At 34.5% G+C, this 24,676-nt stretch overlaps 1 protein-coding gene, 1 non-coding gene and 1 pseudogene across 2 annotated transcripts; all 3 read right to left on the reverse strand.

The window, feature by feature from the left end:
* Positions 1 to 897: 897 nt before the first annotated feature.
* LOC112756883 (potassium transporter 5-like) lies at positions 898 to 10,941 on the reverse strand (annotated as a pseudogene).
* A 3,625-nt stretch (positions 10,942 to 14,566) lies between these two features.
* LOC112756885 (uncharacterized) lies at positions 14,567 to 15,430 on the reverse strand. The gene is made up of 2 exons (XM_025805495.1): positions 15,260 to 15,430; positions 14,567 to 15,034 (listed from the first exon to the last, which is right to left on the reverse strand). Exons 1-2 carry the CDS (start codon positions 15,428 to 15,430, stop codon positions 14,567 to 14,569), a joined length of 639 nt encoding a protein of 212 aa, XP_025661280.1.
* Positions 15,431 to 19,643: 4,213 nt separating this feature from the next.
* Positions 19,644 to 19,751, reverse strand: LOC112761999 (small nucleolar RNA R71). Its single transcript, XR_003182362.1, has one exon. It is a non-coding gene; the product is annotated as a small nucleolar RNA R71 (small nucleolar RNA).
* Between the last annotated feature and the right edge of the window lie 4,925 nt (positions 19,752 to 24,676).

Raw genomic sequence — 24,676 nt, forward strand, 5'->3', positions numbered from 1 at the left:
AAATGGGGTAAGTCTCCAAACCTAGGTGGAAAATATGCTGAAAATTCTAGATAAAAAACAAAGAGAATTGTTTTATACTTGTTTGTATGCTATTTGGAAATCCAGGAATGCTCTGGTTTTTGAAGGTAAAAGGATTGATGTGTTGTAAATGATTGAGCTAGCTGAGAAAAGCTTCAAAGAATTCTGCGTAGCAAACACAACCGAGATTGCTGTTGGTCTGAGCATTTCAACTGAAGTTTCGGAGTGCCAAAAGTCATGGTCACCACCTCTTCTAAACCAAATTAAGGTGAATACAAATACTGTGTTGGTAGTGAATCAGGTGGCTGGTGCGGGTGCAGTAGAGAAGGACTCAGATGGGAATATTCTGGTTGCAGCGACCTGGAAGTTAACTTTGGAGGTGGAATCTCACATAGCTGTAGCTCAAGCTTGTGTTTTGGGTTTGAAATTAGCTAAAGATTGTTGTTTTTTGGATATTGTTCTTGAAAGTGATAATGCTGAGGTGATACTAGCTCTCAAGAATAGGAAGGTGGGAGATGACTATTTTGGTTCTTTATAGCTGACTGTCTGACTTTGACACATAGCTTTAGATCAATTATTTTTTTGCATGTAAAGAGGGAAGGGTAATAGAGTTGCACATGGCTTAGCTAACCTTGCTTTTATCAGTCCTGATTTGTTGTGGCTAGAAGAAGCTCCTGATCATATTTGTAACTTAGCATCATTGGATTTTCTTAGTCCTATGTTGCCTTAATCAGTAAAGATTTATTCTTTCGGAAAAAAAAAATTTAAATATGAGTGCAAATAATTACCATTTATTTTTTAAGGTACATGATAAATAAATTTTAAATCTTAGTTAAACAAATTAAAATTTAGATAAAGAAGACTAAATGATATATATATTATTAGAACGAAATTAAAACATAGGCTAAGATACAACAAAAAAAAAGCTTTGCCGCTAGTAGTTACAGATGTACTAGATATACATGATTTATATGGCTATTGACATGTTTCAGTGAATCATCAAAGACCTTTGCCCCGAGAAATTCTTAGGCACTTGCTCTGTTATATTCATTATTTGATACTTGATTGTTTTATTTCTATATATTAAGACACTAAAAAAAATGACCTTACATGTATGATGTATCAAATGGTGAATGTGAGAGAGCAAGAGAAGGAGCAAGCGATTCCTACTAATGTGCACTGAAATATAGAGTTATATTTCATATGTCATTCCAATCTTGAGAAGTCTCTTACGAGGAATTGCCATCAACTTGTCCCCTTGGCGGAAGTTCTTTCTCAAGAAGCTATAAACATAGTTGACAACTATCTTATTGAGGAAAGATGAATTTGGTTGAGCCACCACCTCTGCTTCGCCTAACATATACACCACACCCTTTTCCATTGCCTTGTCTATGAACTTGACCTCATCTTCAGCACCCTGGATGGGTGGATCAGAGAAAGTGGACAACTTGTTAGGTGCCACATGAACGATGGGATCCGAGGAGGCACGAGACACAATGCCTTGGTTATTATTGTTTGGAATTATTCTGCTGGAAGAATTAGCAGACCTTACTTTAGTTCCTTCCTGCAATATTTGTGCTTCTGCTTCTTTGAGTGCCATCTGATCACTACTTTCTGCTACATCAGCCCCCTCAGTAAGCATAAAACTTTCTTGTTGAATGAAGGCCTTAAGATTTTGTATCAATTGGGATTCAAACTCGATAGGATCTTCAAGTCCATCCTTGTAACCGTGTCTCACCACACACCGGAACATTCGGTACTCTCTAGCCTCGACATGGCGAAATAGGAACCTCTCCTCCAAAGCAACTCGGCTGACAGGGATGGCCTTGATCGAAACGAAGACAAGGACTGAATGGATGGATGACACACTGGCAATAAGATGAGGGAATATTGGAGGAATCCCCTGAACAAGCTCAGAGTAGAGAAGCCCCATTCCCGGAACTCGGCTTATGTCTGGGTTGACGGCCAATTCTCTTATGTACTCACTGGAAACCTTGTTTCTGAGCTCAAACATGTATCTCTCTTTGTGCACGTAATGCCAGATTCCCATTACTGTTGTTACGAACAAAGCAGAAGCAATTGGAAGAAAACCTCCACCCGTGAATTTGGTTATCTGAGATGAGAAATACAGAGCTTCTGTGCAACCGAATACCAAAATGAAAATAGCAACTTGCCATATACTCTTCTTCCATATCACCAACATTATCAACGAAACCAACGTTGTTGTGATCATCATATCCCCAATAACGGCAATTCCTGTATCGTTCACATAAAAAGTATTTAGAATTTTTTCGTAATGCAAAGTAATATATGCAGACATTCAAAAATGTTATGTGCAAATAAAAAAAACAGCCGCTAAATCACTCATAAAAATGTTATGTGCAAATAAAAAAAAAAACAGCCGCTAACATGATTAGATAGATATTATAAGCAAAATTAATTACCGTATGCATGACTAATTTTTTCTGTGGTCTTGAAGGCAGCACAAACAATAATACATGCAATCATGAACATGTAGTTGACCTCTGGAATATACACTTGACCCTGGTGTTTAGTAGAAGTATGCACAACCTTAATTCATGGGAAACAACCTAGACTCAGGGCCTGCGATATGATGGAAAATGCTCCTGAAATCATTGCTTGGCTTGCTATGATAGCAGCACCAACAGCCACCACAAATGTTGGCCAATATATGGAGTCTGAATGTTCATCACAAACCACAATAATGTGATAAGACAATTGATTGATAGGACTTTACTAACTAATGATCATAAATTCCAGGAATTTTCTCTGATTGCTCAACTTACGTGGTAGACTTTCGTAGAAAGTATTCTTCACTTTTCCAGGAAACTTCCGTAGAAATGCTGCTTGCCCAATATATGCAGCCAATATTGCAGGACATGTAATGAAAGAGAAGCTCATCTGCGCCATTAATGATAGTGATAATGATAATGTATGTTAGTGAAAATTAAATCACACTTTGCTATAATTTTTTTTTAGAAATACTAGAGTGCCATTATAATTTATTATTTTTGGCTATTAATATTTAAAAATGTAGGTTAAAATATGTTGTTGATTATTAAATTAAAAGAATTAGATTGATGGTTAAAAGTAATAGTTAAAATCAATAAATTTTGATAATCTTCTATCATTTTTTTTTACTTTTTTTAATAAGTATAGAAACTGATTTTTAATTAATTAATATTATTAGTCATTTTTTATTTTTTAAAAATTTATATCTTTTGGAAAATTTAGAGGTTTAAAAATTAAAAATTAGAATTTAAAATTAAACGTTTATAAAAAATTGACTGATATTAGTGAAAAAATAACGTTTATGTAAATTTTTTTTAAAATAAGAATAATTTAACAAATTTAACAATTACTTCTTGAAAAATATAGTTTTACACTAGACTTATAGATTATTTTTTTTTTAAAAAAACTTTAAGTACTAAATAACTCTCTGAAAATTTGAATGTCTATCTCAAATTTTTTTAAGATCTACACGTCTTATTACTCTTATTTACAAGAATTTAGAGTAAATATCCAAATTGATTACAACTCAATAATTTTTTATTATTTTTAAAAGTCCAAAAAATAATCTTGTCAAATAAATTACTTTTTTTTAATCAAAATTTTAATATGTATTAAATAAATAAATGTTTAATAATTTTTATTAGAAGAAATTTAGATTCAATAAATGTTATTATAAGTAAAATTTGTTAGGAAGCAAACTATCCAATTTGAAATTCCTTGAAACGAATTTGAGGGTATATTCTAAAATTTAATATTAAAGAAATTGAATATATTCACAAAGACAAGTTTAAATTTATTTATTTACTTACTTGGATTGCTCGTACATTAAAGTGACCCAAGTCTGCAAACATGGCTTCAGATCCTATGATTATACGAATTTTAATTAGAATTAAAGAACAATACAACTTAACTAACAATATTGATAAACAAGGCATATAGATGCAACTCACCTGTTATACATAGAAATACTCCACCAAGTGATAACCATCCTTTCTTACCGTTGCGTTTGAAGTAATTGACTATATATTTCGGATTAAAAGCACGTAACACTCCAATATCATATTTGAACAAATTGTAGAGACCGATTCCCCCAATAAATGCAAACCATACAAAGATAATTGGTGCGAACGAGAATCCCACTTTATCCGTACCGAATCGTTGCATTGAAAATAGGACAATTAAGATCACTATAGTGATCCCTACTACAGCTTCTGATTTAGAGGAAAAGAAAGATATATGTATATAAGTATTAATTGAAAGTTTGTAACAATTTTCAGTGAGTTCACAGGAAATAAATCTGTATCATTTAGAAGTAAATCGATAAAAACTTAAGTTAATTATTTTTATGTAAAGTTAATAGTTAAATTTTTTTTTGTTAAATAATGATTTAATTAAATTTATCAAATTATTTTATAATTCCTATTTTATTTGTAAGTTTAAACATGACTAAGGTTTAAGTACCTTGACCCAGTGATGTACTGATTCCACTTACGGCAGAAAGGACTGCATGTAAAATAATGAACAATATGTTATATACATATCAAGGATCCATTCAATTCGAAGTTAGGAGAGGTTAAAAGCTAGAGAGAATTAAAAACCTGAAATTTAAAGAAAAAGGATGAGTGAAAGGGTATGCAATTTCTGTTATTCCTGTTCACTTTAAAGGGTATGCAATTTCTTATGAACATAATGTTATCTATACGAATTTATGATATTATTTTCTGGTAGAAATAAAATTATAAAAAAATCCTTTTTATAATATAGATTATTAAATTAATTTTTTAACTTAGTTCATGAGAATAATAAAAAAGTTTGAGGTCTGTTATACATACAAGTCTTTTTGGTTTACAAGCTATATAAGTTGTTTCAAGTCCAAAAAAAAAAAAACATGCACCCTTTCTACAACACGTTCACTCTTCCTCTTCTTCCTCAATCTAATCGCAAACTATCAAACATTCAAGGGACACCCAAACGTTCCAACTCCTCACGAAGAGTAGAGGAAATCAAGAAGAAAATATACAAATCTCCATAAAAAATAACTAGAAAAAAGAAAGAAACATTATTTAAGGTACTGTTTTACTGTTCTTCTAGGTTTTTCTTCTAGATTGTCTTTGCGGTGTGCCTCATCCTTAACCATCAAAACATTAAAAGATTTCAAGAAGAAATATACTGTCTCTCCCTGGTTTTGGGTGTATTTCTTAAATTCTTTGGGTGTATTTCTGTAATCCTTTGGGTATATTTCTGTAACCGTTTGGGTGTATTTCTGTAATCCTTTCTGTAATCGTTTGGGTGTATTTCTGTAATCGTTTGTGTGTATTTCTGAAGTTCCATTATCTTCAAAACGATTTCAAAGCTTGATTTCAGAAACCATGAAAATCGAAAAAAACGAAACAAAGAGAGAACGCACGAAGGATATCCAACAAATTTGGCAAGAAACTCGGAAAAAGAAACGAAATCTTTTGAAAAATGTAAGTTATATATTTGCGCTTTAATTGATTTGAATTGATTTAAAATTCTGTTAAAAAGGCACGTAACATAAGCAGCGCGTTTAATGGGTAGGTTTCGTTCAAACTTGTAAAACTTGTAAATGCAAAACACTTGTATGTAGAGATTAATCCAAAAAAATTTTACACCAATTCATAAATTCGGCCTAATCTATCTATTCTATCTATTCTATTTTATTATATAAAAATTGGATTTCTGCACTTAATGATGGAGCTGACGTGGCATGCTTTTGAGAGTGTTTCCCAATTTACTTATTTTAACGCATGAAATACAAGTTATTACGATAAACAAACTATATCAACTAATTGATTTGATTAGATATTTAAATATTATATAATTTATTATAATTTATATCAATTTGATTTGGTAGTATTTCCTAATTTATTTATTTTAATATTCTGTTAGTATTTTTTAATTTATTTCTTTTAATTTATTAAATCAAATTTATTGTGTGTACTAATTAATTAATTTGATTAATTTATTAGTTATTAAAATAATAAACTTATGAATAAAATAGGCAACTATGATATTTTCAACTAATAATCAAATCAAATCAAATCATATATATTGAGCTAAATTCAACTCTGAAAGTAGTACTTATATTTGAGCGTGACACTCATTAAACCTTAAAATTCAAATAAAATAGTATCTAAAGTCTAAAAGATAATATATCTAAAATCCAAAAGATAATTATCTAAAGAACAAAAGATAATATCTGATTTTATTCTCATTTAATTCCAAATAAAAAATAATTATGACTTATTCAATTTAACATCTATCTACTTAATATACTAAAACAGGGTTTTTTCCTAACTAATGAAAGTGAAATGTCAATTCCTCATGAATTCATTTTCCCTCCAAAATGAATGCATTTAATGAATAATGTATAATTATACTAATTTAGAAAAATGTATTTATTATAATTATATAAAATCAATATTTAATGCATTATTAAATTACTTATCAATTATCAATCAAAAATATTTTTAATCATTTTAATGAATAATGCATAATTATACTAATTTAAAAATATATATTTATTATAATTATATAAAATTAATATTTAATGCTAATTATCAATCAAAAGTATTTTTAATCATTTTAATTATATTGATACAATTTTAATTCTTATTCACTATCCACTAATTTTATTAATAGCAAGTTGTTACTTTAATGGTAACCCATTTATAATAATAATAATAATAATAATAATAATAATAATAATAATAATAATAATAATAATAATAATAATAATAATAATAATAATAATAATTTTATTAGGATAAATATCAAATTCTATTTCTAATATAAAAATATAAAATTTTATTTTTTCCATTTTTATTTTACTACTATAAAAGACCATATATGTTAGAAGAAAATATCATTTGTTTATCAATTATTCTTTCATTGGATAGCTTTTACAACAATTCTTTTTCTTCCTATGAAGCGTCGTTGCAAGAAGGCAACTATTGTGGACACAAACTACCATACTCTCCAACTCCAGTGCTCATCATTCGGAGCTATGTATAATATGTTATCCATGAAGCATTTATAGACCATGGAGTTATCATGCATGCATAAATAAAAAAAGTTTCTTATTTAAATTTAAGTCATTTACTTGTTTGTGTGGTATATTGTAGTGTAAAATTACTTTCAATCTATTATCTAACTATTATATAAAATTAAAATCGTATTAATGAATTTAATATTAAAGTTAATTTAACTTTTTATTTAGAGTGTTTTTCTATTTTTAGTCTAATCAACCTAAACTATTCAATTATGAATAGTCAGTTCTATCTTATTTTATATTATTATAACTAATTAAAATTAATAAAATTTAATAATATAATTCTATGATATATTTTTATATTTAGTTCCATCCATTTAAGCTATATAATAATTACTTTAATTTTTATATTTTATAATGTAATACTACATACATACATTAATAGCAAAATAATATAGTAAATTATATATCATGTTTTAATATTAAATATAAAATTAATACATACAAAAATTTTCAAATTTTTAAATCAATACGGATCATGATAAGTAATAACAATGTTTTTTTATGGCATAAACAAAGAAATACAGAGTCTTAAGTTTTGCATATAAAATTTTAGGAACATGTTATATATACAAATATAATTGCATAGTGTTAATTTTTTTTAATAGTATATACCAATGACTCTAATTTTATTTCATGATCAAACTAAAAAAAAGTTGTGATTTTAAAGATAATCAGAAAAACACAACGAAATTGATAAAAAAAAAATAGTTAACTTATATTATTTTATTAATTTATTCAATATATTAAATTATTTTTATTTATATTAAGATTAATTTTAAATGTTTTAAAATAAAAAATATAATTAATTATAATTTGCATCTTAAATTATGTTGAGTACATGATATTCTATTGTGTTGCTAAAAGTACATTATATTCAAATTCTCATACTTAATCCGAATCATAGGCAAAACACTGAATGAAATGCAAGTAAACATAAATGTATATTCTTTTATCCAACGTCTTTAGAATACTCATAAAATTAATGCAAATTCATATTATCACTCAAGCATATCATCATTATGCAAATTACAAATAATGTGAGTCTGCAATTTGAGCCCAATTAGTTTTGATATTATGTCAATTTTGAACTTGAAATCTAGAAAATCCAAACCATATTATATCTCATAAGACATTGGCTCTCTCCATAAGAATTAATCGCAAGTAAGATTAGTTCTTAATAATTTACATGTAGTTTTCCATTGAATTTTGCATTATATTTGCTTGGATTTGACTTGAATTTGGAACTCTTATTTTTCCCTATTAAGATGTTGGCCCTTAGCATTCTCCTCTTGAAAAACTTTATGCAAGAGAAATTCAATATTTCTCAAATTATTACTTTATTCCCACCAAATCCTCATATTTAAAATATATCTTTTGCACTCATCTATTCTGTCTCTATCAATATCTTTGGTAAGTCCTCTCTTTTTTGAATATGGACATTAAGCCGAAAGAAATGGACAGTGAAAAAGGAAAGGCTACTTTGACCTAAATGGTTTTTATCCAGAATTAGGCCATATAGCAGCATCATTCACATGAACATTCATTTATTGTTGATGTGAGTGCTTATTGTCGTCTTGGATAGTGAGAGGTGCGACGGGAGAGTTCTGGGGTGGCAGTGATGGGTCCAGGAGAAGGGGGGTTGGCAGTGAGTTTGAGGAGCAAATTCGTCTAAAAGTTGATTATTTTTAATGGAATGAACCATTTGAAAATTTTAATGGATGTTATGAATTTTTAAAAAATGTTGGAGATGATTTTGATTTTTGGCAAAAATTTTAAGAACCAAAACAATATTTTACTCATTTGAAAACTTTCAGCGATTAAGTGTTTATTTAAAACCATTAGAACAAAATCCTTTTATTTTATTGAGTGTTAGATAGTAGAGAATTCTTCCTTGATTTGAGCAACTTTTGCCATGACTATTCACATTTCACTCTTTTCTTTCAACCATCCATGAGAATTCGATGGGTATTGTGCCAGTTTCATAAAGGAAATATCATTTTTGTATTGCTTTCTTATTTTAAATTCTCGTCAACAAAACAGTGAAAATTAGAAAATAGGAAGCCTTGAGAATAAAAAATTCAGTGACGAGAATAGAATAAAATTAATATATGTATTATCCAGCACAAAACAAAACTGGTCATTCTTGGAGTCCCAGTACTCAGCAAAACCACTCTCAGACTCAACCTGTTTGGTGGGTTCGAGTGCCCCTAGTTTCTCAAAGCTGCACTTGGTTGGGTAACAGTGAGCTAAAGACAGAGCCAACGAGCTCTGGAAAAAGAACAAGAAAGGCAAGTCTTAAAGAAAGCAACTAATGATAATTGGCCATAATTGGAATTTGGAATTTGGAATGAAGAGGTTTGAAGCATGGGGGACCAGCTTATAGGTGCTGTATTTATGGAGGTATAATTCTACAATATTATTAGGAATTTGGTGGCCAAGCTGAGGAGGTGTTAGTTTGAATTTATGCTGTATGTGTATGGTGTGGCTGCGTGAATGCTTTGGCCTTTATTGGCAAGCACGTATGTCTCCATCGGAAATACCACCTCTCCATCAAATGGGCAACATTTCTCTTTTTCATTTGTTTTTTTTTTTTAATTTAATTTTGATGCATATCAAATATAAAATTTTACACGTATTTTTAATTACATAGTATTTGTTTTGTCGATTTTTTACAAATCGATGGTGGTTTGATATCTAATGATCTAGGAGCGAAACCTACTCCTCTGTGCGAGTACCAATTTTCTAAAAGTGCATCAAAAGCGTCTTCGATTAGACCAAATTTAAAAATAAAGATATAGTAAATCTGTAAATTAATAATTAAAACTTAGAAATTGAAGTTTCGAAAAACAAATAGATAACAAAAAGAAAGGTTTGCAGTGAAATTAAAGGAAAACGATCAAATGCCTTCGATTTGATCTAAAGACTTCAACATAAAAGACTTAAGGCAGAAGGATAAATTAATTAAAGAGAGTAAAGAACACTTGATAAATAAAATTAATTGAAATGCTAAGTTTACAAGAAAAATGAAATGAAAGAAAGAAGAAGATGGAAGGAATCCTATAGAAAATGTAACTCGATTGCAAACTCAAGAATTCGTTGGGATGTGAGAGTGCTAGAGTGTTTTTTCTAAGTAAAAGTTCCAACCCCTCTTCACTAAGATTTTCTAATATTTATAGGCTAATTTTACATAACTGACGATTAATTGGTAATTAATTAAAATTAAATACAATGCAGTCTTCCTTGGTAATCGTTTCCGCCGTATGATTGTAGATATTCCCCATGATCTCCTCGTGCAATAAAAGCTATTAACTTTCCACTTTCACAACTAATCGATCAACTCTTTCGAAGGCCTTATTCATCTCTTCGAATCGAATCTTCTGCTCGATTTGGCTTACTCGATTAACAAAATAAACGAAATCTATTTCAGCACCGATTACTTCAAACTTCAAACCTGCGCATACGCGTCTTCTCGAGAGACCACACTTAACTAATTTCGATTCAACCCACTTTTATCGAAAATACTTCTTCGATCAACAAATTGCCCCCTTGGATTAATGTGGTTGGCTTCGATATTATTATCGAACAATAAAACACTTAATCCAAAAGACGTTAATTTTCAAACCAATAATAATTGTCATTTAAACTCCCCATTACTACTGATCCACTCGACACGTCTCCCGAGGCTTGCGCTTTCTATTTCCACCACTTCATCTTCTTCACGAAGTTACCTCTATCTGCATTTCTTCTACAGTAACGGCTACAGTGATACTATTAAATTTCACCCTTCCTTCTTTATTTGAATCTCTTGAATTCATTATTCTCTGAACTTCCTTCGCATCCAAACTTTCTCACAAAATCTCCAACCTTCAATTCTCCTTGACAATGGCTGGTTCTTCCTCTCGTGCCGCTACTCAAGATAAGGGTAAAGGCCATGCAACAGTACCGCCATCTCTGCCAGCCCTTCGCATCCTTAATCAAATCAACGATAAAATCATTGATGACCCCCATCTAAAAGTCAATGATACCAGAATTCTAATCCCCTTCACAATCGGTTCAGATACACACTGCTTCCTCGGACCGATTGAAACTCTTGAAAAGGCAAAGAAAAAGCTTTCGTTCTTCCCTAATGTTGAAGGAGAAGATTTACTGATAAACCAAGCTTTTAACATTTCTCACTTCATTAATCAGAAGCCTTTTCAAAACAACCCAAAAATTAAACCTCGAAGGTTCAATTTTATAACTTGGTATCAATGCCTCGAACCCACAAAGGGTGCTACCTGGGGAGCCCTAGGAATACAAGAACTGTTAAGGCTTTCTCACTTTTCACTCACTACACATCCTTGGATGATTGGAGCAGTGACATGTTTCTGGAACAGAACTACCAATAATTTCCACCTTCCTTGTGGAATGATCGGAATGTCTCTCCTTGATGTAGCCGTTATTACAGGACTCCCGATAAATTCTCCAGACTGCATTCCTGACATGCAACCTCAACATCAATACAACGTCACTTTCAAGACCCCTTACAGTGACTTCATCGCTCATAATATGGGTGAGGATGGTACAGAAATCACTAATGATGAACATGTAGCCTTTTTATTCTACTGGCTAAATGCAATTTTGTTCTGCTCTCGAAGTGTTTAAATGTCGAAACTTTTCCTTCCTCTAGCAGCTCTTTTACATGAAGGAAAAGCTCTCAATTTGGCCAATCTTCTTTTCGGACACATTTTCGAAGAACTTAGCCTACTTGTTTGTGACCTCCAGGACAAAAAAATAATCAACACAGGAGGTCCACTTTGGCTTCTTCAATTATGGCTGAATGCCATTTTCAAAAACTACATGATAAAACCTGTAGGGGGCAACACCGAAAAATAACACATCGAAGGTTTTCATTTGTCTGATTACAAACCCAATTTTCCAAACGCCCAATCGGACGAAGACAAATTTTGGGCTATTTTCTCTCTTTTCCATTCTTGCAGAAATTTTGATAATGATCAACTCAATTTCACTCCTTTTTTGCGTCGCAACTGCGGTCCTGTCTGGCTCGATGGTTTCCTCTTTCCAAACACTAATGAGAAAAGCAAACTTGCAAATCGAACTTGGGCACATCTATTGGCTGTTCAAGTAATACCAATAGGGCTACCACAGTACAAGAAGGAAAGGTTCAAAATAACCTTATACGCTCCTCATTTGATCGCAAGACAGTTGGGATTCACTCAGGCTATCCCAACCCCTCAACCTCGACACAGTGAACCGTTCTGTCAAATTACTCTGACCTCTCAGGAAGATTTCAACACTTGTCTCTTAAAAAATCAAAAATGAAGAGACCGCTTCAACTTCTTGATTTATGAACGCAGTTCATTTATCACCAAATCCTGCCTTGAATGGTGGACCGCTTATTACTCAAGGTATACCCGTACCTTTGAAGACATCCAGCAAACTGCTATTCGAGCAACTGTTACTGAAAACTCTCCAAAAAGGACACACAAAAGGAAAGCTGAAGCTGCTCGGCCACCACCACCTAAGATCAGAAGGACTCATACTAAAACTTCTCGCAGAGTAATTCTTCTATTCATAACTCCACTTTCAAATTCGAAATGTCCTTCGAATATTACTATTATACATTTTTTAAAACTGTTTGATCCTGAACTTTTAACAGCTAGTTTTGAAATCATCAAGCGAAAGTGATGATGAAAGTGAACTAACCAACAAGGATTCTCTCGTTGCTTCCTCTCAATCGGAAGATGCAGCCGATTCTGATCCTGGCTCTCAGCTAATACTAAGGTCCAGAATTCCTCAGGTAACACATCCATCACTATATACCTCTTACTTAGTTTAAAAATAAATCTTAAACTCATAATTGTGTACATTTTATATTAGCCCATTAATGTTGCCCAGGCGGCTTCTTTCACTGGAGCTCTCGATCAACTAATACCTCAACAACAAAATGACCCAGAGCACTCCACATCACATGATTCAATTCAATTCATAGGATCCCTGTAATCAATTCCTGCTACTTGTCCACCTCTTCTTCACACAACACAAGTGATTGATCTGACAGAAAATCCTCTGCATCATTCTCCAGAAGAGACACATAGACTTGAATCAATTTCACCAAACAATCAAGCTGCACTAATTGAAGAGAACCAAACGGTTCCAGACTCCGATTCTGCTTCTAAAGCCACTGACACTACCAATTCAGATTCCTCTCGATCTAAGGTTTTTGAGACCCCTCCAGAATTACAACCTGATCCTTCACTCCAAACCCTTTCGGGACCAAGACCAGGGACATCGAATGTTCCTACCACTCCAACTAGTGCTACCTTGGATGACCTGATTTCTTTTCTAAATAAAATTATCCAAGAAAACAAAGTACCAGTTCCTATTCCAGCAATTTCAAGGCTTGCCACATTAAGACCTCCAATCGAATTAGAACCTGACACTCGGGAACAACTTCGATCACTCATCAAACTTTTGGATCATCCACCTACTTCATGGGTTAATGATCCAATCCTCAACAAACTCCTGGAGGACTGCTTGAATTCTTCTCTTGAATTCCCAACCAACACACCATATTCTGCTTCAATCCAAGAATTCAAACAACTTCTCAATGATAGCGTTGCATCTCAGTTTCAGCTTCAGGAAACTGAAAATGAAGAAGATACAACCAAATCTAAAATAGAAAACTGTCTTGTAACTGTTCAACCAATCCAATCCTCTCGTGAGGAATTTGATGTGAGAATCTCTCATGCTATTTCCGTTCAGGCTTTTCATGATCAAGAAGAAGCAAGACTCGAAGCAGAATTGGCTCAACTTCAAAAACAACTTACCACCATACGCCAAGATCGAGCCACCCTAGCCAAACCTCTGGCTGCAGCACAACAAGAGCAACATCTCCTTATCCAGAAACTTATCTTAATCGATACCGAGTGGGGAGAATATGAAAAATAACTCAAGAAAATTCAAACTGACAAGTTCAAGCATATTGAAATGCTTACGATTCTGGAAAATAAAAGGACAAAGCTGCGCTCTGATTTGGCAAAACTATTGGCATCTTGAACTCCTTTTTATTTTTTATTTTACTTTTGTAATGATTTCCTCCTTTTCTGAACTTATGCCTGTTGAATTTCTATATTTGCCAGCAATAGAAATATTTCAGATATTTCCCATTAATCGAATTAACCATTTTTCCTGACTCGATGTCTTTAATCTGATAGGTATTTCCAGAAAATACCCCTATCACTTGAAAGGGACCTTCCCAGTTATGGGACCATTTACTAAGAAATTTTGATTTCTTTTCCATTGGTAAAATAACTTTCAAAACTAACTCACCTATCTTAAAAGATTTCTCCTTAACTCGACGATTATAACTTTGAGCAATACTTTCTTTTTGTTGAATTACATTATCAAGTGCCAGGATTCACTATGAATCTAGCTCATTTATTTAACAAACATTGCATTCCAATAGTCATCAACTGGCAACTCACTCTGCTTCGATACTCTTAGGGTATTCAAATTAATTTCCAATGGTAATACTGCATCATGACCATACACCAACTTATAAGGTGAGGTTCCTGTTGAACCTCTTGGTGAATTCCGATAAGCCCATAACACTTGACTTAAAGTCTCATGCCACATTCGAGGCCTATTCCCGATATGCTTTTTAATCAAGCCAATCAATATCTTATTTGCTGCCTCTACTTGCCCATTAGCCTGTGCATAATAAGGAGTTGAAGTAACCATACTAATGTTCCTTGAAGCCGCAAAAATTTTAATTTGCTGGCCAGTAAACATAGTTCCTTGGTCATTACTTAACGTTTGAGGAATTCCAAATCGATGAATGATATTTTCCTCGACAAAATCAATTATTTCTGTTTGACCAACTTCTAACAAAGGAACTGCTTCAACCTATTTCGTGAAATAATCAATAGCCACTAAAATAAATTTGTGCTGCTTCGATGAAGGGGGGTGAATCAATCCAATTAGATCTAATTCCCAACCTCTAAATGGCCATGGCTTTATTATCGAATGCAATTCAGCCGCGGGAATCTGTTGTATCGAACCATGTTTCTGACATTCTTGACATGCTTTTGCATAAACGATACAATCTTTTATCATAGATGGCCAAAATACATGATTGCGATATAACACCCATCTCATTTTCTTTCCTGCCTGATGAACACCACATATTCCATTATGAACTTCACCCAAAGCAATGTTTTGATCTTCTCGACTCAAACATCTCAACAAACTTCTATCGATCCGTTTTTTGTATAACTCATCGGCCAATAAAACGAAGTCCATTGCTCATAGCTTTAGTTTTCTATCAACTGCAATATTGTGATCTTTCAAATACCGAGCAATAGGTTTTCTCCAATCGAAATCCTCCCATTCATCCATGCATAACACCTCTCTCTCATTTGTTGGTATTAAAATTTGATGGATATATACTAGATAATTTCTTAATATTTTCCGGACCAATCTGATACTTCGAAGCAATTTGGGCTAACTCATTAGCAATCTCATTATGAATTGGAGGAATATGCACCAAAGAAACTTTCCGAAAAGACGTCAATAACTCCCAAGCAGTTACTAAATATTTTTGTAACGTCTCATTATTACACTTAAACTCCTTCGACAACTGCTTTAAAACTAATTGTGAATCCCACAGAATTTGAACTTCTAAAGCTCCTTTGTCGATTAAAATTTCTAAACCTAAAATCAAAGCCTCATATTCGGCTACATTATTGGAACAAGGATACTTTAATTCGAACAAGAATTCTGATGTAATACCCTCTGGTGAGATAATGAGGATTCCAACCCCCGTGCTATCTTTATGTTTAGATTCATCAAAATACAATTTACAATAATTGACTTCTACATCAACTATATTTGCCCCCTAGTCATTCAGATCTTTCGAATTGTCTACAAAAAAATCTGCAATGACCTGTTGATGAGCGGATAATTTATACGCTTTTTGACATTATTTTTAGTATGTTTTAGTTAGTTTTTATTATATTTTTATTAGTTTTTAAATAAAAATCACATTTCTGGACTTTACTATGAGTTTGTGTATTTTTCTGTGATTTCAGGTATTTTCTGGCTGAAATTGAGGGACCTGAGCAAAAATCTGATTCAGATGCTGAAAAAGGACTGCAGATGCTGTTGGATTCTGACCTCCCTGCACTCGAAGTGGATTTTCTGGAGCTAAAGAAGCCCAATTGGCACGTTCTCAATTGCGTTGGAAAGTAGACATCCTGGGCTTTCCAGCAATATATAATAGTCTATACTTTGCCCAAGATTTGATGGCCCAAACTGGTGTTTCAAGTCAGCTTAAGAATTCTGGCGTCAAAGCGCCAGAACTGGCACAAAAGCTGCAGTTAAACACCCAAACTGGCACAAAAGCTGGTGTTTAACTCTAAGAAAAGTCTCTACACATGGAAGCTTCAATGCTCAGCCCAAGCACACACCAAGTGGGCCCGAAAGAAGATTTCTGCATTAATTACTTATTTCTGTAAATCCTAGGCTACTAGTTCTCTATAAATAGGACCTTTTACTATTGTATTTTGAATCTTTGATAAGTCTTATGCTATCTTAGACACTTTTGGAGGCTAGCCTCACGGCCATGCCTAGACCTTGTTCTTATGTATTTTCAACGGTGGAGTTTCTACACACCATAGATTAAGGTGTGGAGCTCTGCTGTTCTTCATGAATTAATGCAAAGTACTATTGTTTTTATATTCAACTCAAGTCTATTTCTTCTCCAAGATATTCATTCGTACCCAAGAACATGATGAATGTGATGATTATGTGACACTCATCACCATTCTCACCTATGAACGCGTGACTGACAACCACTTCCGTTCTACATGCAAACAAGCTTGAATGTGTATCTCTTGTGTTTCTAATCTAAGATTAGAATCTTCGTGGTATAGGCTAGAATTATTGGCGGCCATTCCTAAGATCCAGAACGTCTAAACCTTGTCTGTGGTATTCTGAGTAGGATCTGGGAAGGGATGACTATAACGAGCTTCAAACTCGCGAGTGTTGGGCGTGTGACAGACGCAAAAGGATCAATGGATCCTATTCCAACATGATCGAGAACCGACAGATGATTAGCCGTGCGGTGACAGCGTGCGTAGAACATTTTCACTGAGAGGACGGGAAGTAGCCATTGACAACGGTGATTCCCAACATAAAGCTTGCCATGGAAAGGAGTATGAATGATTGGAAGAAGGCAATAGGAAAGCAGAGGTTCAGGAGGAGCAAAGCATCTTCATACGCTTATCTGAAATTCCTACCAATGAATTACATAAGTATCTCTATCTCTATCTTTATTTTATGTTTTATTTATCTTTAATTATCAATCCTCCATAACCATTTGAATCTGCCTGACTGAGATTTACAAGATGACCATAGCTTGCTTCAAACCGACAGTCTCCGTGGGATCGACCCTTACTCACGTAAGGTATTACTTGGACGACCCAGTGCACTTGCTGGTTAGTTGTGCGGAATTGTGACAAAGTGTGATTCACGTTTGAGAGCTCCAAGTCTTTGGCGCCATTGTTGATGATCACAATTTCATGCACTAAGTTTTTGGCGCCGTTGCCGGGGATTGTTCGAGTTTGGACAACTGACGGTTCATCTTGTTGCTTAGATTAGGTACTTTTCTTTTTATTTTTTTTAAAATTTTTAAGAATGAATTCTAGAGTTTCAAGGTGATGTTCTTATCATCATAAAAGCTGATTGATTCTCATCAATTTAGCTGCTGAATGTAATGTCCTGCTGAAACTTGGCCAGCCATGTCTAATCTTTTTAGACTGAAACTTTAGACTAACATTGCATGATTCCTGAAATTCTTATTAAAAGTTTTGAATCTCTTTATTCTCTTTTCAATATAATTTTTGAAAAATAAAAAAAAATTTATAAAATCTTAAAATCAAAAATATTTTTATGTCTCTTGTTTGAGTCTAGTGTCTAATTTTTAAGTTTGGTGTCTTGCATGCATTGTTTATTTGATCTTAGTTGCATTTTTATTGTTTCTCATCATTAAAAAATTCAAAAATATTTTCAAAATTGTGTCTTTTCAAGTCAATAATACAGAGAATTGAAGATTCAGAACATTCAGCAGAGGAATTAAACAGAAAAAGCTGGGCGTTCAAAACGCCCAGTGAAGAAGAAAAACTGGCGTTTAAACGCCAGCCAGGGTACCTGGCTGGGCGTTTAACGCCCAAAAAGGTAGCATTTTGGGCATTAAACGCCAGAATGGATGCCATTCTAGGCGTTTAACGCCAGGATGACACTAGAGGGAAGATTTTGTTTTAATCCAATTTTTTTTCAAATCATATCTTTTCTATCATATCTCTTCAAAATCAATTTCTTTCCATTTTTTTATTTTTTTTACTATTTTCGAAAATCCTTGCTATAATTAGTAATTTAATTCAAAATTTTCAAGTTGTTACTTGCCTATTAAGGAAGGATCAAATTTTAAATTTTAGAATAATATCTTTTAATTTCTTGTTAGTCAAGTAATCAACTTTAATTTTAAAACTTTCTCTTTTTAATTTGACTTTCAATCATATCTTCTCAATCATATCTTTTCAATCACATCTTTTTTCAAAATTAATTTTCAATCATATCTTTTTTATTTCTAATTTCAAAATCTTTTCAAAAATCACTTAATTTCTTTCCCAATCTTAGTTTTCGAAAATCATCAATCAAATTTTCAAAATTTCTTTTAATTATTTCAAAATCTTTTACTTCAATTTCGAAAATTATTCCCCTCTTCTTACATTCTTTTATTCAAGGACTAACACTCCTCCACTATCAACAATTCGAACTCTATCCCTCTTGATAAGTTCAAATTCTTCTCTTTCTACCTTCTCCTTCTATTCTTCTTTTCCTTTGACACTTCAAGGAATCTCTATACTGTAACATAGAGGATTCCATACTTTCTTGTTCTCTTCTCTTTCATATGAGCAGGAGCAAGGACAAAAGCATTCTTGTTGAGGCTGATCCTGAACCTGAAAGAACCTTGAAGCAAAAGCTAAGAAAAGCTAAAGTACAACTCTCTGTAGAGGACCTAACAGAGCTTTTCAAACAAGAAGAAGCCATGGCAGCCGAAAACAACAACAATGCCAACAATGCAAGGAAGGTGCTTGGTGACTTTATTGCACCTACTCCCGACTTCTATGGGAGAAGCATCTCAATCTCTGCCATTGGAGAAAACAACTTTGAGCTTAAGCCTCAATTAGTTTCTCTAATGCAACAGAATTGCAAGTTTCATGGACTTCCATTGGAAGATCCTCATCAGTTCTTAGCTGAATTCTTGCAAATCTGTGACACTGTCAAGACCAATAGAGTTGATCCTGAGGTTTACAGACTTATGCTCTTCCCTTTTGCTGTAAGAGACAGAGCTAGGACATGGTTAGATTCACAGCCCAAAGAAAGCTTGAACTCTTGGAAAAAGCTAGTCAATGCCTTCTTGGCAAAGTTCTTTCCACCTCAAAAATTGAGCAAGCTTAGAGTGGAAGTCCAAACCTTCAGACAGAAGGAAGGAGAATCCCTCTATGAAGCTTGGGAAAGATACAAGCAATTGATCAGAAGGTGTCCTTCTGACATGCTTTCAGAATGGAGCATCATAGGTATCTTCTATGATGGTCTGTCTGAACTGTCCAAGATGTCATTGGACAGCTCTGCTGGAGGATCTCTTCATCTGAAGAAGACGCCTGCAGAAGCTCAGGAATTCATTGAGATGGTTGCAAATAACCAATTCATGTACACTTCTGAAAGGAACCCTGTGAATAATGGGACAAATCAGAAGAAAGGAGTTCTTGAGATTGATACTCTGAATGCCATACTAGCTCAGAATAAAATATTGACTCAGCAAGTCAATATGATTTCTCAAAGTCTGTCTGGAATGCAAGCTACACCAGGCAGTACTAAGGAAGCTTCCCCTGAAGAAGAAGCTTATGATCCTGAGAACCCAGCAATGGAAGAGGTGAATTACATGGGAGAACCCTATGGAAACACCTATAATCCTTCATGGAGAAATCATCCAAATCTCTCATGGAAGGACCAACAGAGGCCTCAACAAGGCTTCAATAACAATAATGGTGGAAGAAATAGGTTTAGCAATAGCAAACCTTTTCCATCATCTTCTCAGCAACAGACAGAGAATTCTAAGCAAAGTCACTCTGACTTAGCACCCATAGTCTCTCATCTAATTAAAACCACTCAAAGTTTCATGACTGAAACAAGGTCCTCCATTAGAAATTTGGAGGCACAAGTGGGTCAGCTGAGTAAGAAAGTTACTGAACTCCCTCCTAGTACTATCCCAAGCAATACAGAAGAGAATCCAAAGAGAGAGTGCAAGGCCATAAACACGTCTCACATGGCCGAACCTGGAGAGGAGGAAGAGGCAGTGATCTCCACTGAGGAAGACCTCAATGGACGTCCACTGGCTTTCATGGAATTCCCTGATGAGAAACCATGGGAATCTGAGGCTCACACAGAGATCATAGAGATTTCATTGAATTTACTCCTGCCATTCATGAGCTCTGATGAGTATTCTTCCTCTGAAGAGGATGAAGATGTTACTGAAGAGCAAGTTGCTAAGTACCTTGGAGCAATCATGAAGCTAAACGCCAAGTTATTTGGTAATGAGACTTAGGAGAATGAACCTCCATTGATCACTAAAGAACTGGATGACTTGACTAGGCAGAAATTACCTCTAAAGAGACAAGATCCTGGAAAGTTCTCAATACCTTGTACCATAGGCACCATGACCTTTGAGAAGGCTCTGTGTGACCTAGGGTTAAGCATAAACCTCATGCCTCTCTCTGTAATGGAGAAGCTAGGGATCATTGAGGTACAAGCTGCAAGAATCTCACTGGAGATGGCAGATAATTCAAAGAAACAGGCTTATGGACTTGTAGAGGATGTCTTGGTAAAGGTTGAAGGCCACTACATCCCTGCTGATTTTATAATCCTAGAGACTGGGAAGTGTATGGATGAATCCATCATCCTTGGCAGACCCTTCCTAACCACAGCAAAAGCTGTAATTGATGTTGACAGAGGAGAATTGATCATTCAAGTGAATGAAGACTCCCTTGTGTTTAAAGCTCAAGGATGTCCCTCTGTAACCATGGAGAGGAAGCATGAAGAGCTTCTCTCAATACAGAGACAAACAGAGCCCCCAAAGTCAAACTCTAAGTTTGGTGTTGGGAGGCCACAATCAAACTTTAAGTTTGGTGTTGAACCCCCACATTCAAACTCTAAAGTTTGGTGTTGGGAGGTTCCAACATTGCTCTAAATATCTGTGAGGCTCCATGAGAGCCCACTGTCAAGCTATTGACATTAAAGAAGCGCTTGTTGGGAGGCAACCCAATTTTACTTATCTATGTTATTTTCCATTGTTATTTTATGTTTTCTGTAGGTTGATGATCATGTGAAGTCACAAAAACAATTGAAAAATCAAAAACAGACTGAAAAATAGAATGAAATATAGAACACCCTGGAGGAGACACTTACTGGCGTTTAAACGCCAGTAAGGGTAGCAGAATGGGCGTTAAACGCCCAGTCTGGCACCATTCTGGGCGTTTAACGCTAGAAATGGGCACCAGACTGGCGTTTAACGCCAGGAATGGGCAAGAACCTGGCGTTAAACGCCAGGATTGGCAGAAAGGGGCATTTTTACACGCCACTTGGTGCAGGGATGAGATATCCTTGATACCTCAGGATCTGTGGACCCCATAGGATCCCCACCTACCCCACCTCTCTCTCTCTCTCTCTCTTCTTCACCCATTCACCTCAATACCTCTTCCCCAAAAACCCCTCACCTATCAAATCCCACCATTCTCTTCACCACTCACATCCATCCTTCATAAAACCCCACCTACCTCACGATTCAAATTCAAACCACTTTCTCTCCCAAACCCACCCATAATGGCCAAACCATACCCCCCTTTCCACTCTTATATAAACCCATCTTCACTCCTTCATTTTCACACAACATACACACTACTTCTCCCCCTTGGCCGAAACAATAAGCCCCCTCCATCTCCTCTATTTCTTCTTCTTCTACTCTCTTCTTTCTTCTTTTGCTCGAGGACGAGCAAACCTTCTAAGTTTGGTGTGGTAAAAGTGTTGCTTTTTGTTTTTCCATAACCATTTATGGCACCTAAGGCCGGAGAAACCTCTAGAAAGAGGAAAGGGAAGGCAAAAGATTCCACCTCCGAGTCATGGGAGATGGAGAGATTCAACTCAAGGGTGCACCAAAACCACTTCTATGAAGTTGTGGCCAAGAAGAAGGTGATCCCCGAGGTCCCTTTCAAACTCAAAAATGGTGAATATTTGGAGATCTGACATGAGATTCGAAGAAGAGGTTGGAAAGTTCTCACCAACCCTATTCAACAAGTCGGAATCTTAATAGTTCAAGAGTTCTATGCCAATGCATGGATCACCAAGAACCATGATCAAATTGTGAACCCGGACCCAAAGAATTGGCTTACAATGGTTCGGAGGAAATGCTTAGATTTTAGTCCAGAGAATGTAAGGTTGGCATTCAACTTGCCCATGATGCAAGGAGATGCACACCCCTACACTAGAACGGTCAACTTTGATCAAAGGTTGGACCAAGTCCTAATAGACATCTGTGAAGAGGGCGCTCAATGGAAGAGAGATTCAAGAGGGAAGCCGGTTTAACTAAGAAGGCATGACCTCAAGCCCGTGGCTAGGGGATGGTTGGAGTTCATCCAACGCTCAATCATTCTCATTAGCAACCGGTCTGAAGTTACTATAGACCTGGCTATCATGATCCATAGCATCATGATTAGGGAGGAAGTAGAAGTTCATGAAGTTATATCCCAAGAACTCTACAAGGTGACGGACAAGTCTTCTACTTTGGCAAGGTTAGCCTTCCCTCATCTCATTTGTCACCTCTGCAATTCAGCTGGAATTGACATAGAGGAAGACATCCTCATTGATAAGGATAAGCCCATCACTAAGAAAAGGATGGAGCAAACAAGAGATCCCACTCATGGACATGAGGAAATTCCTCACCACGAAATCCCTGAGATGCCTCAAGGGATGCATTTTCCTCCACAAAACTATTGGGAGCAAATCAACACCTCCCTAGGAGAATTAAGTTCCAACATGGGACAACTAAGGGTGGAGCACCAAAAGTATTCCATCCTCCTCCATAAAATTAGAGAAGACCAAAGAGTCATGAGAGAGGAGCAACAAAGGCAAGGAAGAGACATTGAGCAGCTCAAGCACTCCATTAGATCTTTAAAAGGAAGAACAAGCCGCCATCACTAAGGTGGACCCATTCTTTAATCTCCTTGTTCTTTATTTTCTGTTTTTCAAATTTTTATGCTTTATGTTTATTTATGTTTGTGTCTTTATTACATGATCACTAGTGTCTAAATGTCTATGCCTTAAAGCAATGAAAATGAATCCATCACTTTTCTTAAATGAAAAATGTTTTTAATTGAAAAAGAAAAAGAAGTGCATGAATTTCGAATTTTAAAATAGTTTAGTTATTTTGATGTGGTGGCAATACTATTGTTTTTCTGAATGAATGCTTGAACAGTGCATATTTTTTGAATTTGTTGATTCATGAAAGTTAAAATTGTTGGCTCTTGAAAGAATGATGGAAAAGGAGAAATGTTATTTGATAATCTGAAAAATCATAAAATTGATTCTTGAAGCAAGAAAAAGCAGTGAAAAGCTTGCAGAAAAAAATATATATGCGAAAAAAGAAAAAAAAAGAGAAAAAGAAAGAAAAGCAAGCAGAAAAAGTCAGTAACCCTTTAAACCAAAAGGAAAGGATAAAATAAAAAGGATCCAAGGCTTTGAGCATCAGTGGATAGGAGGGCCCACAGGAATAAAATCCTGGCCTAAGCGGCTAAACCAAGCTGTCCCTAACCATGTGCTTGTGGCGTGAAGGTGTCAAGTGAAAACTTGAGATTGAGCGATTAAAGTCGTGGTCCAAAAGCAAAAAGAGTGTGCTTAAGAGCTCTGGACACCTCTAATTGGGGACTCTAGCAAAGCTGAGTCACAATCTGAAAAGGTTCACCCAGTTATGTGTCTGTGGCATTTATGTATCCGGTGGTAATACTGGAAAACAAAATGCTTTGGGTCACGGCCAAGACTCATAAAGTAGCTGTGTTCAAGAATCAACATACTTAACTAGGAGAATCAATAACACTATCTGGATTCTGAGTTCCTATAGAAGCCAATCATTCTGAACTTCAAAAGGATAAAGTGAGATGCCAAAACTGTTCAGAAGCAAAAAGCTAAAAGCCCCGCTCATCTAATTAATATTGATCTTCATAGATGTTTTTATAATTCATTGTATATTCTATTCTTTTTATCCTATTTGATTTTTAGTTGCTTGGGGACAAGCAACAATTTAAGTTTGGTGTTGTGATGAGCGGATAATTTATACGCTTTTTGGCATTGTTTTTAGTATGTTTTTAGTATATTTTAGTTAGTTTTTATTATGTTTTTATTAGTTTTTAAATAAAAATCACATTTCTGGACTTT

Source organism: Arachis hypogaea, chromosome 16 (genome assembly GCF_003086295.3).
Source record: "Arachis hypogaea cultivar Tifrunner chromosome 16, arahy.Tifrunner.gnm2.J5K5, whole genome shotgun sequence".
NCBI classification, from domain to species: domain Eukaryota; kingdom Viridiplantae; phylum Streptophyta; class Magnoliopsida; order Fabales; family Fabaceae; genus Arachis; species Arachis hypogaea.